Source organism: Patella vulgata, chromosome 6 (genome assembly GCF_932274485.2).
Source record: "Patella vulgata chromosome 6, xgPatVulg1.2, whole genome shotgun sequence".
In the NCBI taxonomy this organism is placed as follows: Eukaryota; Metazoa; Mollusca; class Gastropoda; family Patellidae; genus Patella; species Patella vulgata.
Window position 1 is genome coordinate 23,195,268 of NC_065884.2, and position 16,524 is coordinate 23,211,791.

At 34.4% G+C, this 16,524-nt stretch overlaps 1 protein-coding gene across 1 annotated transcript; it reads left to right on the forward strand.

Annotated features, from left to right (window-relative positions):
- The first annotated feature begins 7 nt into the window (after positions 1–7).
- On the forward strand, positions 8–14,622 carry LOC126824758 (T-complex protein 1 subunit zeta). The gene is made up of 15 exons (XM_050554121.2): positions 8–181; positions 2,327–2,390; positions 2,920–3,054; positions 6,357–6,416; positions 6,563–6,676; positions 7,266–7,369; positions 7,972–8,082; positions 8,303–8,462; positions 8,656–8,738; positions 9,201–9,297; positions 9,646–9,793; positions 10,045–10,137; positions 10,686–10,829; positions 13,855–13,927; positions 14,351–14,622. The coding sequence occupies exons 1-15, from the start codon at positions 45–47 to the stop codon at positions 14,424–14,426; spliced, it is 1,599 nt and encodes a 532-aa protein (XP_050410078.1). The 5' UTR covers positions 8–44; the 3' UTR covers positions 14,427–14,622.
- The last annotated feature ends 1,902 nt before the right edge of the window (positions 14,623–16,524 follow it).

The following is a 16,524-nucleotide window of genomic DNA, read 5'->3' on the forward strand; positions in this document are numbered from 1 at the left end:
TCCCTTTAACCGGCAAGTCGACTATAACCAGTCAGATATACAAAATGTCGGCGATAACATCGTTGAATCCTAAAGCCGAAGTAGCTAGAGCCGCACAAGCTTTGGCTGTAAATATAAGTGCGGCTAAGGGTCTTCAGGATGTTCTTCGAACAAACCTGGGGCCGAAAGGAACCATGAAAATGTAAGGAACTAATCCATTTCTGTGAAATTTAATCTCAACGAAGTTGGAATGTTCTCGAAACTGACTCGCTTCAACACGCTGAAAGCACGTGTTGTCGACAGCACATATTCTTTATGCTTTATTTATGTAGTTAAGAATGTCTCAAACTTTTAGTCAACGATTTTGGGCAATATCTGTCCTAATATGTTATGTAATTAAAAAAACTGATTAATTAAAATTCCTACATTGATTTTTGACCTTCCAAAAACATTGATACAACAACGTTAATAATAATATGAAGACAAGGAAAAATTTTCACTCTGCACTGACAGTAGAGACCAATGTGGAATGTCATTGTCAGATGGCAGGATACTGGATCTGAGAAATATCTTTGATTTTTTCCGTGTTTATACCCACAATTCTAACCCTAACCCTTCAGAATAGTTTTAGCCACAATCCACCGTTGTTACAGCTTCAATTTGTTCGTTTGACATGTAATTTATAAACCTAATCCGAACCCTAACCCTGACCCTAGAGAAAGATATTTCTCAGATCGTACAAAGATCTAGTATTGTGTTGCCAGATGATCTTGTTCATCTGGTAGGGTGACCCAGCAGACCCACAATAAATAAATATCTCGACAATTACACCACAATATTCATATATATATATAGGCCTACACCAAGCCTTAAATCTGTTTTGCACATTTGTAGTCACTAATTAACGGTCATGTTGTACTTAATAAACTATGATGATTTAACCATCCATAAATAATACACTGAAAGATGGAACATGAGTTTCAGCCATAAAAATATTAACATCCGGGCACCTGTGAGTAAAAAATAGGTTACATGCCCTTGTTTTGAAATTAGTCTCCCTTAACCAGTCAACTGACCATTCTACGTCTGATTGACAGGCCGGGATAATCAAGACTACTTTTTTACTAAACATAACAGAAAGCTGGAACAAGAAATTGAATTTAGAAACACGCACGTCAGGCAACTCAACAATTGTTTTAAAGAACCTTGTAAAAGTAAAATGAAAATAATGCTAGTATCATGTTCTTGCCTAACGCAAGTGTTTTAGAGATATTATTTGTACTAAACCAAAAGATGCCACGGTACAGTTAATGATAAAGCAATTTAAAAAATAAAACGAACAAAATTTCTAAAGCTGCTGTAATAACCAACAAGCTAAATATTACTGCTATTCAGAAGCGTCAACAATAGATTTTTTACGGCTTTAATAGTTGATAGATGTGTAGAGAATTGCACATGCGATGGCTATTTATAGTCTCATAGACTCTTATGCTGAGTGTTATTGCACTGCATGATTAGCCAGAAATCACTTTGAGACAAGCCGCTGAAGCATGCACATTCGCCATGTCGCGTCCAACTTTCTGTAGGGTAAATTTTCACTGCACGGGGCACCTTATATCAGGTATCTTGTCTTGGCAACTCTGATATAAATCAGAAATGATTCAATTAAATATGAAAAGGGTTACAAGATCATTATAGTCCTAATTAGTGTAAGTTGTCAGAATTCCATTTTTGTCCTGTCCGTAAGTTGAAAATATATTATGAATGGAAACTGGTAGTTGTTGTTCAGTTACAGTTTGATGTTCACAGTTTAATAATATAGTAAGTCACATTTAGGAAAAGAGTCAAATAAAAATTGTGCCAATTGGCCAAACATTTCCTTGATCTTAGGATTCTTAATTAAAGGCATATCTAAGTTGTCCTAAAACATTGATATTTGGTTCTGTGTCCTGGAAAGATTGCAACATTATATAAAATTATATTTCATTTCAAGTAAAAATTTGGAGACGTCATATATAGGTCAACCTATTCCAACATAGTTGTCGATTATTCATGTTGTAGGTTTTGGTAAATGTGATTTTGGTTAAATGTGTTTTACTGGACAGCTGTTGTTTGTCAATGAGTTTTATTGTTTTTCAATAATGGCTCATTGAATATGGAATTTACAGACTGACGCCTTTCAGCTCATGAATGAATATTTTGTCTTCCAAAAATTCAGTCAAAATTAGAGCTCAAGTAGACCAGCTTGAGAGACTGAGAGGTTAACCGTGAACAAAACCTCTTGGCACCCTGGAGTAATCTATTACTTTTGTCAGTGATCAAAGAATAGATTTTGTTTATATTTTAGGTTGGTATCTGGTGCTGGTGATATAAAACTAACAAAAGATGGAAATGTTTTATTACATGAAATGGTAGGTATTTTCAAACAGAATACTGAAATGTTTTATGACCTGAAATGGTAGGTATTTTCAATTGGAATTCTGAAATGTTTTAGCTGAAATGGGAGGTATTTTCAATCAGAATACTAAAATATTTTATGACCTGAAATGGTAGGTATTTTCAATTGGAATTCTGAAATGTTTTCTGACATGAGGGGAGTTGGATGGCCAAATGGTTAGCATGTGCGCGCTGTATCACGAGGTCTGTCATTAAGTCAACTGGCGTGGTTTCGATTCCCTGGTTGTACTTGACAAGGAGTAGGGTAGCCTGTCCCACCTCATGGGTTTTCTCCGGGTCCTCCGGTTTCCTTCCACTGGTAAAGTCCCCTACGCACAAGCGAATTATTGAAATAAACTTGAACCATGTGTTAGTCCCGGAATGACCTGGTTTGTGTCAAGTGGACGTTAAACTCCATTTCCCTATCTCTTTCTCTCTTTTATGACATGATGTGTTGTCCTGATGTTAATTTAAGATATTGATATAAGTTTATATTTACTTCAGCAAATTCAACATCCAACAGCAAGTTTGATTGCTAGAGTAGCTACAGCTCAAGATGATATAACTGGAGATGGTACAACATCTAATGTTCTTATTATAGGGGAGCTATTAAAACAAGCTGATCTCTATATTACAGAGGTATTAATCTTTGTTATTTTTATACGCTCATATTTTTATATGGAAGTATATTTGTTTGTGGACACTCTACAGGTCACAATTTTTATCCGATTTGACGAAATTTGAAATATATGTTTATCTCCCAAAGATCTTGGTTCCTTTCGATATTGGCATGTATCTGATCGTAACTTTATGGATAATGGTCCCTGATTGTACGAAAAATCACCTTTTTGGCTACAGGTCACAATTTTTATCGGATTTTGATAAAACTTGAAATATATGTTTATTATAACCCAAAGATCTTGGTTCTTTTTCGATATTTATGCATATCTGACAGTAACTGCTTGGATTATAATCCCTAATGGAATGAAAATTCATGTTTTTAGCGTGTGGTCCCTCTAGAGGTCACAATTTTTATTCGATTTAAAATAACATTGAAATATATCACTGTTACACCATTATGATAATTGAATTCGAATTTTGAGAAAATTGTTGGACAAAATGGCTGCCAACTGTACGGAAATAGTGTTAAAGATGTAATATCAAGGCTCTGTACCATCTAGAAGTCACAATTTTTATCCAATTTTATCCAACTTAAACGCGTTTATATCCCAAAGATCTCAGCTCCTTTTCATATTTTCGTATAACAGACCGTAACTTTCTGGATTATGGCGCCGGGCTGTACCAAAAAATTGAGATTTTAGCTTGTTGATTTTTTTTTTAGTGGATTTTAAAAATCATTTAAATATATCATCCTAACACCCTGATGATGATTAAGTATGAATTTCGTAAATATTGGACAGTAACTGCTTGTCAAAATGGCCATTCCTTAAACGCAAATTGTTTAAAAGTATGTAATGCCAAGATTGTGGACCTGCTAGATGTCCCAACTTTTGTTCGATTTTAAAGAAACTTAAAATATATGTTTATATCTCAAAGATCTCAGTTGCTTTGGATAATTGCACATATCAAACCATAACCTCCTGGATTATGGCTTATTGGATCCTCTAGAGGACACCATTTTTTATTAGATTTTAAAAACCGTTAACGCCATCGTTCCACCATAATGAAGGTTGATTTAGAATTTCGGGAAGAACCGTTTAATGTCATCGTTTCACCATAATGAAGGTTGATTTCGAATTTCGGGAAGATTGAATCGAAACCTCCAAACACAATGGCAGCTCCTTGTACGCAAATTGTGTATAAATATTTGATAATAATAACGTGTTATAATTTTAGCCAATGAAAAAATTGATTATTCAGGTTCTTGGTTGAATATTAGCGACTGTTTTACAGTTTAAAATATGCTTTCCCATTAGCCGAAATGACTGCTACATGTGCCATTTTGCGGAATTCATCCAATCAAATACAGTGTTACTTATTCCAGAGTATGTGGGCCCCCACACATGTATTATCAACATCTTTAGTTCGTAATGAGGAATTAACGAGAAATGACTTATGTTTGGTAGAATTTTATTTAGATGTTAACATAATTTTTTTAATATTTTTTTGATGTTAAAAAGGTAAGCGTACAATTTTCGGGGGTCCTCAACCTAAGCACGCGGGCGAGGAGAAACAAGGAATTAATTCAACATGGCCTAAATCGCTAATATTTGGGATCTAGAAATTGACACAAATGGGTCGCAACGCATATAATAATGTAATATGAATGTATATAAACTGATTTACATTCAATCTTTTCATGTTTACTCTAATTTCAAATCAGTTCTGTTCGGCGAAATATGCCAGAAATCTCCATCGAATGGCAATCTCTAGCATCTGGTTATTCCAGTCTACACCGATAATATGCGCATGCTCTCCAGATTAGTGTATTAATGGTAAAATGTTTATTTTGTCTTAAATATTGGATATCTGCCGCATATCTTTTTCCCGGTAAGATAACATAAATGTTGATTTAAATTCACAAAGAAATTTGTATTTTCAATGTCGAAAACTTTGGATGATATTGAGTTAGAGAATTGGCTACTTTAAAGTTAAATTCGAAGAGCTAATTCGACAGCTTAATCTTTTTCCAGGTGTAAACATTAGTCTTTTTTTACTTGTGGGCCCACAAAACCGATGACATTGGGATTTTTAGTGAGACACGGCTGGAACAAGATTTTTCATGAAATTTAAGTGTGAATTTCCTTCAACACCTTTTTAGAGATCGTGCTGGTTGTGCCGTCATGTTACTCGAAAACAGATATTGAGGCAGTTTCATTTCATGAGAATGGTCATTTTGTTGAGAATTGACACCCATGACATTTTCGTCTTGATTAACTAGTTCCAATAATGAATCGAGCCATAGTAAAGGGAAATAACTCTCATATATTTCAAATTGGCAAACAAAATAAAATAAAAAGATCATGGAAAAGTGCAATCATATAATTTAAGTCGGGACTGGTTTTAACGGGTCGGCGAAACAGATATTTTTAAGGCCAGCCTTATGTTTGGCTCCAATAACTATTATTTGCATATTACATAGTTTGTATAAAAGTTCTCTTTATTTTATGCCATGTGCGTATACAAGGGGTATATCGGGACCCCACGACCATATCCTTAACATTTGTGAGGAATTATAATTGTCTTGCAAGATTGTTATGCATCGTCAGCTACTTAATTTCGAGTTTAATGTTGCAAATAGAACGGAAGTGAGGCAGTGGCAACATTCATCATTTGACAAGTATTACATTATCGGAAACGAGGGGTCTTGTGGCCCCCTCCCCCCTTTCCTTTAAACATTTTGCTGGTTACAAGTGTCTAATCTGTTCTGTTCTACCAACCCCATCAAAAGACAATTCTACATGGAAATGACAATTAAGTTATTTGCAGATTGTTATGGTTTCAAAAACACTTTGCAATTGATATTGTCACTGTTAATACCTCAAATATTTTTTTTTTTACTTTGATTATTCTTCAGTCTTTATATGAATCTGTAGTTTAATCATATTTGAATAAAATTATGCATTCAAAAACCAATTTATGTCTGGGGTCTTAGATTACCCCTTGTTGCCGACAATGTTTATCGTGCGACGTGTCCGTACAAGGGTTAACTTAGCTAAATAGTTATCTTTTCTGTTTTGTTTAAGTTTCTGTGCATCATTTTCATATCGAAATATTCACAACTTAATCCACACTAAAATGCTTTAAGAAAACAAAATCAAAATATCAGTGATAATCCCCAGTTTAGGACTCGATCAGATTTAAAAAAATAAAAATGGTCCTTCAAATGATTTCAGTGAAAACAGTCTCTCAAATGAAGTTCAGGGTAGTTGTTTAAGAATGTCTTTTTACCATATTCATGCTTGTTCTTTCCTATTCAGGGATTACATCCAAGGTTAATAACTGAAGGATTTGAACTAGCGAGGAACAAAGCTCTTGAAGTAAGTATACGATTTAAACAATTAAGTCGGCCCATCACTTGTTAATTGTGGAATGTTTTGACGCCTATGCATCTCTTACAGTTATATTTGTCAATTCCAGTGCAGTTTCATTAGAAATCTTTTCTTTTCCATATGTTTTTTTCCAGGTTTTAGATGAAGTCAAGATAAGTAAAGAAATGGATAGAGATGCTTTAATACAGGTAGCCAGAACATCACTACGTACTAAAGTTCATCAAGATTTAGCTGATCTTTTAACTGAGGTAATGCAAAGTACTGTAATTTTTGGGGTATATGTCAATACTTTTTCCCCCCCACAGAAGTCAGACCTTCGTCTTATACTCTACATTGACTTACATATTATGGATGAAGATAAAATAAAATTACATCCTGAAAAATAATTCTCAGTTGCGAACTGTCAAGTGACATTGTCTGTTAAATAATTGCACTTGTATGGTAAAGTCAAAATATGACCATTCGTTGTCTATGCAGTAAAATATGGTACACTATTTATTTGTTTAGAAATCGACAAACTCTCTCATATTTAGTAATTTATACGATATTCTGTTTGTCAGAAACTCCATAGAGTAATCTGATCCAGGAGGAAGGCTTTTAGGTTTGTTTTTATTTTTCAAAGGCTTGTGACGAAATGTCTGGACACAAACATTACAATACTGTGTTCAGAGTTAAACCAAAAGTGTATATTTTAAGTCTTGAATTATTTCTATACATTATATATTTTTTGTATTATGTATTCATTACTTAGGATCTAAATGTTACTATAAAAGTAGTCTATCTGGATTTTTGTTTTTTAGTAAGTAGAATAAAAAGAAAAATATTGATATTTTTCAGCATGTTGTTGATGCTGTTTTAGCTATAAAAAAACCAAAGGAGCCAATTGATCTTCATATGGTAGAACTTATGGAGATGAAACATAAGACCGATATGGACACCATGTAAGTTTACAACTATTGGAAAGACTGTTTTGAACACATGAAATATTCTTCAATTTTGTATTATTGAAACAATTTAGAACATGCTACAAATTGAAGATCTCTGAAGCATTATCTAATATAGGTCTCGCGGTCCATTGGTCAAATCTGCTATGACAATTTTTAATTGCAGCCTTCAAATACGAACTTTGTTCGAAGAATGTTTGAAATAATTCTCTTTCATCTCAACATAATTTTCAACGCTTTGTTTTAGTTCTAACATAAATGTTGTATTTTTGCTTATTAAATATCACTTTATTAAGGACCTAATCTGTGTCATCATAATGATATAAAAAACCACGTGGTAATAGCAAGTGTATTGTTAACATTAGAATATCCTGCATTCTTAGAATTTTAACTAGTTTCTAGTATAATATTCTGCTAAACAGTTCTCTGTATATTTATAGTGTTATTATTTAAGCTATAAGAAAACTGAGTGATCGAATAGGGCAGAAGGGAAGACAACTGTACTTTGGTTACGGTGGCCCTGAAGTAGACAGTACATGGTAAAATATAATCAGAAAAATTATCCTGCAATAGCTCCAATAATGTATTTTATATTACAGTCTTGTTCGTGGTATTGTTATGGATCATGGTGCCCGACATCCTGACATGAAGAAAAGAGTAGAAGATGCTTTCATCTTGACGTGTAATGTGTCCCTGGAGTACGAAAAAACGTAAGTGTACAACCAAGGGCTTTACTAAATAATATCTGCTGTTCTCAAGGGTTCATGATACTACTTTCGGTATTCCATTTTATTTATCTTGCATCGTAGTAGCTGGATCTGAATTGTGAAAGAAGTTTGTCATACACCGAAACCATCTTATTATCAATGAGTAGAGGTTTATTAAAGTCACATATAGACCTTAATGTTCATTATATCCTGTTCTTTTCAGTGAGGTTAATTCTGGCTTTTTCTACAAGACTGCTGCTGAAAGAGAAAAGTTAGTTGATGCAGAAAGGAAGTTTATTGATGATCGAGTTAGACGTATTATTGAATTTAAGAAAAAAGTTTGTGATGGAAACAACAAAGGCTTTATTGTTCTCAATCAAAAGGTAAATTTAATAAAAGATCTTGAAGGAGATCTAAGTATCTATGTTCTGCTGATTTTAGAACGTTACTCGGTTGTTGGTAAAAAGAAGTTATTTGAGATCTCTCTTCCAGCCGTTTTATTCAGTAAATTGTATATAAATATTAAAACTATTATGGTTTCCTTTATGACATTTAAATAAAATTTGTGCATTTTAGGGTGTTGATCCTATGTCTCTAGATATGCTGGCTAAGGAAGGTATTGTAGCTCTCCGTAGAGCTAAAAGAAGAAATATGGAAAGGTTAGTATGTCTTATTGATGATATATACAAATATCCCTGCAAAAAAAAGCTCCAAGATCTGGTCATTTAAAGGGGCATTAGATAAGATTAGATAAAATAAAGAGCTGACATAGAGTTCTTGCTAAAATAGTTAAAAAAATAGGTAATGAAAAGGAAATATGTTGAAAAGTTTGGTCAAATTACTCCACTCTGAGTAGTTATCGTCGATACAATTGATACCGTTGTTACGATAATAAACAAAGTCTTGATTATCCATTTTATTGTAAATCAGCAACCGCAAAACAAATTTAAATCTAATTGATATCGGAGCTGTCCAATGCCATCAAGAGTTGATTATGGTCTTGATAAGTTAATGTCTAATTGATAATTTATATAACGTTTAAGACCTAAAGAAAGACCTGCATTACGCCCATTTAATTCAATGAATAATGCCCCTTTAATTGAATGAATTGTTTATTACAGATTAGCTTTAGCTTGTGGAGGTATGGCTGTTAATTCCGTAGATGATTTAACTCCTGATGTATTAGGACATGCTGGATTAGTTTATGAACAAGTACTAGTAAGTTTATAACACATTAAGCTATTTATTTAAATATGTATATATATATATAATAAGTGATTAAGTTATATTTATAGCACCGCTTTCATGAGTTAACAGGTTTAAACATGGAGGCCGTAGGTAAACAAACGAAGCGTGCTATAAATGACTTGTAATATTGACACCTGCTCAACATGCTTATTGTTATTGCACAGAAAACCCACCCCACTTCTCTACTAAAACTAGTGTAAACCAGCAAAAGAGTGCAATAACATTGAACATGTCTAGGAAAAACAATCTGCTTATTTAACGAAAAGAACAAAGGAAGATTTCCCGTCCATGTTACAATATAATATGTTGATATTGTAGGGTGAAGACAAGTATACGTTTTTAGAAGATTGTAAGAATCCATTGTCTGTTACCATTCTCATCAAAGGACCAAATAAACACACCTTGACACAGATTAAAGATGCTGTCAGAGATGGGTTGAGAGCTGTCAAAAATGCTATTGAAGATAGTAAGTAGATATAAAAGTTCATTATGAATAATTAGTTACTTCAATGTAAATCTCATACTTAATTTCTAAGAAGTGCAGAAAAATAGATCTTTGTAAACTTTTACGTATTTCTGTGTTCTAAGGTTCTCAAGTAGTCCTTTACTTCTAATGATTTATAAGCCACCAAGGGTAATAGTTGCGCTCACCAAGGGTAATAGTTGCGCTATCTTGAATTATAAAATGTTAGCTACCATCTTCTTTATTTCTTTTAGCCTGTGTTCTGCCGGGTGCTGGAGCTTTTGAAATTGCTGCTTACCAAGAGCTGATGAAATACAAGGACCAGGTGAAAGGACGAGCCAGACTAGGTATAGTTAAGAACATCTATGATTGTTCAGTCAGTTTAACTATGGTGTCTGAATACAAGGGTGGGAAAAGTTTTTAAAACCCCAACCCTCTACCTCTATTCGAGATGGCTTTTTAGCTAAGCTGTCCTATATTAGCAATCCTAACGTGTCAGCTTTAAATAGCCAACTTAAGATGGTTTTGGGGGGCATGTGTATTCTTTGTTGAGATTTGAGGTTTCAAGGAGGACAAATACAGGCATAATTAACAAATAACTCGTCCATAATAAGCTAAAATGCTGCCCTCTACATAACTAGTTTATATTTAGCAGTCTGGACAGCATATAATATTGTGATAAGATGATTTGAATATAAAGGAAAGGATCTCTTGATTTAGGTCAACTCGTGAACCCAATATCAGTTATATATTTAAGCAATGATAATTACTTCTTATTCCCCCTTTTCGGTTACTATTTTTATAGATTGCAAGAGTTATTTCCTTTTGATCAATAGGCAACTGAATTCAAGTCAAAACATTTTTTTCCAGCACTCTGATTTCTTTACATTTTCAGGTGTTCAGGCTTTTGCTGAAGCATTGTTAATTATTGTGAAAGTTTTAGCTCAGAATTCTGGTTTAGATCCTCAAGAAGCCATTGTCAAATTACAGCAAGAATATATTTCTCCTACTCAAGCTGTTGGTCTAGATATAAAAACTGGTAAGAATTAGTAATGTTTAAAAAAAAAAAAAAAAGTGTGATATCTTGCAGTAAAAATCATAATTTAAGAACTAGGAGGATGCCTAGCTTCGCCCTGGGCCCAAATTCGATGGCCTAAAACATTCACAGGGTCATGCTGGTTAATTTTATACCACATAATCTGGGGGTGGAGCATAACGCCGAAGCATGATGGACAAACATGATAAAATGCCATGAAAATTAAAATCTCAAATGATATTCTTCCACATAACATAGGAAAATTAATTTATTCTTAGAAAAGTTTGCCAGCTTTTAGAGTGTGTTGAAATTTTTATAGTCTATAGATTAAAAATATATTTTTGAAGTGCTTCTGATGAAAGTTTTATCTGGTTGTCGGCAATCATTCACCAAAGATCTAGTGGGTGGAAGGGTTTTTTTTATTGTTAAGAGTCTCTGTGACTAAAGAACTTCTTACAGATGTCACATTTAAAGGTTAAACATGTATTTTATATGTTTAATCATACTGTTTACAGGAATTGACATACATAATTACTAAATGTGTTTTATCATTAATAAAATTGGACCTCGGTAAGGCCACACAAAGTTCATTTGAAAGCAGTAATAAATTATTGACGTGCGTGTTGCATTCTACAGACATTAACAGGTTTTGGGCTGTTTTCCATGTACTTGTGTGTTTTACCCAGCTACATGTAGTAAATGAAGTGGCCCCCATTACATTTGCATTAATCATTGAGGCTGTTTATAGTTCTTTTTAAGACAAAATGCCCATATCTGAGAAAAAGAATATTATACAAGTCACAATTTTCTGGAACACAAGCCTACTGCTTATTACAGAGCAACATTCATTCTATAGTCTTGATCAAGCAATGCTACCTGTATATTCCAGTTCAATTACTAATGCCATTGAAACAGTTTAACAAGAATATTATTGTCCCCCGCCTTTCGAATAAAGCATTGGACTATAAAAATGGGTTTGTCTGTCCGTCCGTCCGTCTGTCCTTCACACTTTTTGGGACATAATAACTCTCTTCCTAATTGAGCTAGAATATCCAAACTTGGGGTGGGTGATTAGGTCGATACCAGGATGGAGAGTTCGAGAGAGAGAGAAATGGGGCGCGTAGGGGTCTTTAGCAGTGGGAGGAAACCGGAGGACCTGGAGAAAACCCATGAGGTTGGAGGAGAGTTAGAAGCTGAGCATTTTCTTCTTAGGGTAAACAGAGATAAGCAATTTGATTGGTTGATGCTTTGGGACGCGATAACTTTAGTTCTAATTAAGTGAGAGTGATGAAACTTGGTGTATAGTTTCATTACATCAATACCTTGACTAAGTTCGATAATGAGCATTTTCTGCTCAGGGTAAGCAGAGCGATAAGCAATTTGATTGGCCAAGACTTTGGAACACGATAACTCTCCTAATTGAGCTAGAATGTTCAAACTTGGGGTTGGTGTTTATTAGGTCATTGCCTTGAAGATGAGCATGTTCTGCTTAGTATAAGCAGAGATAAGCAATTTGATTGCTTGATGGTTAGGAACACGATAACTTTAGTTCTAATTAAGTGAGAGTGATGAAACTTGGTGTATAGTTTCATTACATCAAACCTTGACTAAGTTCGATAATGAGCAGGTTCTGCTCAGGATAAGCAGAGCGATAAGCAATTTGATTGGTCGATCCTTTGGAACACAAAAACTCATTCTAATGAGTTAGAATGTTTACACTTGGCGTAGGTAACTATTAGGTGAATGCCTTGATGGAGTTCAAACATGAGAATTTTCTTCTTAGGGTAAGCAGAGATAACCAATTTGATTGGTTGATGCTTTAGGACACCATAACTTCAGTTCTAATAAAGTGAGAGTGGGGACACTTGGTGTATAGCTTTAATACACTAATACCTTGACTAAGTTCGATAATGAACATTTTCTGCTGAGGGTAAGCAGAGCGACTTTGGACACAATAACTATCTTCTAATTGAGGTAGAATGTTGAAACTTGGTGTAGGCGTTCATTAGGTGAATGCCTTTAAGGAGTTCGGTGATGAACATTGTCTGCTTACGGTAAGCAGAGATAAGCAATCTGATTGGTTGATGCTTTGGGGCTCAATAACTTTCGTTATAATGAAGTGAAAGCGAATATAGATTCATTATATCATTACCTTGACTAAGTTAGATGGCGCGAATTTTCTGCTTAGGCTAAGGAGCGATAAGCAATTTGATAGAACAAGACTATTGAACAAAACAACTCCGCTTTTAATTGAGGTAGAATGTTTAAACTTGATGTAGGTGTTTATTAGGTGAATGTCTTGACCGAGTTCAATGATTAACATTTCGAGCTAAAGCTAAGCAGAGCTAATCAATTTGATTGGTCGATGCGTTTGGGACAAGATAATCTTGATTCTATTTGATAGAGGGGATCACGTGGCTAAGTGGGTAAGACGCTAGCTCGCTAGCCTGGAGGTCGGGTGTTCGATCCCTGCATTGGCCGAGAAAGTTCATCCAGATTTTCCGGCTTGGTTCTCCCTTGTCGGTGATGCAGGACGGAGGGGCTGACAAGGAAAGCTGTCTAGTCGTTCGGATGGGACGAAAAACCGAGGTCCCGTGTACACATTGGCGTGCACGTAAAAGATCCCTTGGCAGTTGGAATTCGATATAAGAGTAGGCCGTAGTGCCGCTGTCCGGGCAAAATTTCCCTCATAGCACACTGTATGGCGTATGCCCGTCTTCATTAGCCCAGGTTAGGAGCAGAACAGTAGGACGTTAAACCCTATTTCATTTCATTTCATTTCTATTTGATAGAGAGTGATGAAGCTTAGTGTATAGTTTGATTGCTTGATACTTTTGAAATAAATAAATGTGCAATTGATTAATATATTGTGTCATCTATTTATTTTGGGATTTCAGTGGGGAACATCAACCTCACTGTTGGCATGTTTTTTTATATGATCTAATAATCACAATACAATATCAAACAATGGCAAGTGAATGATTATTTAACACAAGTGTTCTAATATATGGATTTTTTTGTATTGTAGGGGAAGCTATAATACCAGCTGATTGTGGTATATTTGATAATTATAGAGTTAAAAAACAACTTCTACATTCATGGTAAGTATCATATGTTTGAATAACCAGTGAGTTATTCATATTTTATGTATATTAAATAAACAAAAAATATCATTCAAATTGGGACCAAAGAAATCGAATACATGTACATGTGTACAATAATACAATGCCTTGGTTCTTGAACCATTGGCAATCAAAAGTAACTGTAAACATAGAAAAAAGTATCAAATCTCTTAATGACCAGCGGCCTGTTTCGCAAAATTTTAACTAAGATAAAATCCAAATTTTAGTAATTTGATTGGATAATATTAGATTGATTTTAGTGCTTAGCCAATCAAAATTGAAGTATCTACTAAAATGTGGATTTTATCTTTAGTTAAGATAACGAGAAACGGGGCCCAGAGCTTTGTGTTTACAAGATTTTAAACCTCATTGACATATCATTATCACCATTGTGTATTTCAGTTCTGTGATCGCCACTAATCTTTTGTTAGTAGATGAGATAATGAGAGCTGGAATGTCATCACTTAAAGGAGATTAATATATCTTTATAATAGTTTATATCATGTTTATTTAATAACTTGTGATCATTGGTTATCATGTATTGTCTAGTGCTATTTACAACAATCTTTTCTCTTAATTATACCAATATTTAAACATGCATTTTATGAATTAAATGCCCACATTAAATGTTGTCTTGCTTTTTGTATTTCTGTATTAAATTTCTGAACAGAGAATATGGAGTTATGTTATTACATACTAGAAACTGGATGATAACCCCTTTATTATTGACCAAATTAAGATATTTTAATTTATATTTTCGGAACAAAACTTTTAATTAAAAACAAAACGGACCTGTTTCAAGTCTGATGCCAAAAAAACATTTTAAAAGATCAGTACATAATTCAAGTAGTAATTGAAGAAGTCAGCATTTAAAATAGATGAAAGTAGGACATTAAACCCCATTTCATTTCTATCCTGCACCCACTGACAACAGGAAATCCCTCTGGAAAATTCTGGGGAACTTTTGCGACCAACAGGCCGCTACAGATCACCAATGATTTCCCCATTGAATCCTCTTTTAGACCGGTTCTAACATCTTCCTAAATGTTCGTTGGCTTTCTACCACATGGAATAACATGTGGCAACCTCTTGCACAAAAGCACGCATGAGGTTAATCATGGAAAACTTAGATACACAAACTAGAAGTAGAGACCAATAAACATGCCATTTTCCAACCAACCTCTTCACTCTTGTATCGTAAAAATTCGCCAAAACCTGGCAGAAAATGTATATTCAAAAACGCTTTCTATCATTGGCTAGATGGGGTGTGGCATTTTTGGCGTGTCTGGGGAACCCTACCACACTCTGACAGTTGTCATTCATGATCCCTGTGGTGCACTCGGCAAACCCCGACATTGTGCCCCGTATATCCGTCATCACTCGTCACATCAGACATGTACAGTTATATAAAGAGATGACTCGTGTTTTCCTTTGGCGTTCGTCACATCCGATTCAGAAAACCTGTATTACTCAGCTATCGTAGCAATGATCTCTGTGTTAAAATTATATTTGGAATGTGTTTAACCAGCTCTATCACGTATGTGATAATGACTGGCACCAATATTGTCCTTTAATGTTACCGTTTCCTGGTGTAGTTTAGTCCTGTTTAATTTATGTTCATGTTTATTTTATGTAGCTGTTTTATATTATGTTCCTGATTTTTGGTTGTTTTTTTTTTAGAAAACTGATATTTCTGTTATCACTAATAGTGTTACAGTATATATTACTGAATTTGACTATGATCTCAATAACTTGTATCATATTCAGACTATAATTTATACATGTACAATATTTATTTATAGATACATCGAACCAATTTGAACCCTTTGAAACTATCGTTATTGATCTACGATATAAACTATACTTTCCACTGCATATATAGACGCCCAATACATATTTGTACGTATTTAATTACGGACCTAATAATTTCCAGATGTAGTGGCAATGCTCTTGATTAAATACCCCGAGAAGAGCAAAGGAGAGCGAAGACCGGCGTATGGACTCACACGAGTTCAGCCGCTGCCGTGGCAGAATGGTTGTCTTAATGTACCATGTTAATGTTATTGTTATATACCTGATGTAGTGTAATTCCTGTTTGAGTTATGTTCCTATTTTATTCATGTTCCTGTTTTATATTCTTGTTCCTGATGTAAATAAATTTTATATTTACAAAACTGATATTCCGGTATCACTAATAGTGTTACATTAACACTATGCAAAGATTTCGTTCCACTTGGTCTTGGAGACTTTTGTGCTTGTTAACCAACATAATATCCAACACGAAGGTGTTAAGTCATACTGAAATTTCGGATATCAGCTAATATATATGTTCCAGTCGCATACTATATTCAAGTGCACCGTGACTTTGCATGCTCTTGGTCATACGACGAAGTCAAACACTACTAACGCGACTGTCATACGACCAATTAAATATAGAAGACACGGCACATTATGTTCTTGGAGGCCTGTTACTTCCGAAGGAGCTGCTATGAGAGATTCGGCCACTGACAACTTTGATCAAATTGAAGAGACTCTAAATTCGAAATGGTAAAAAATACTTCACATTTCATGTCTGC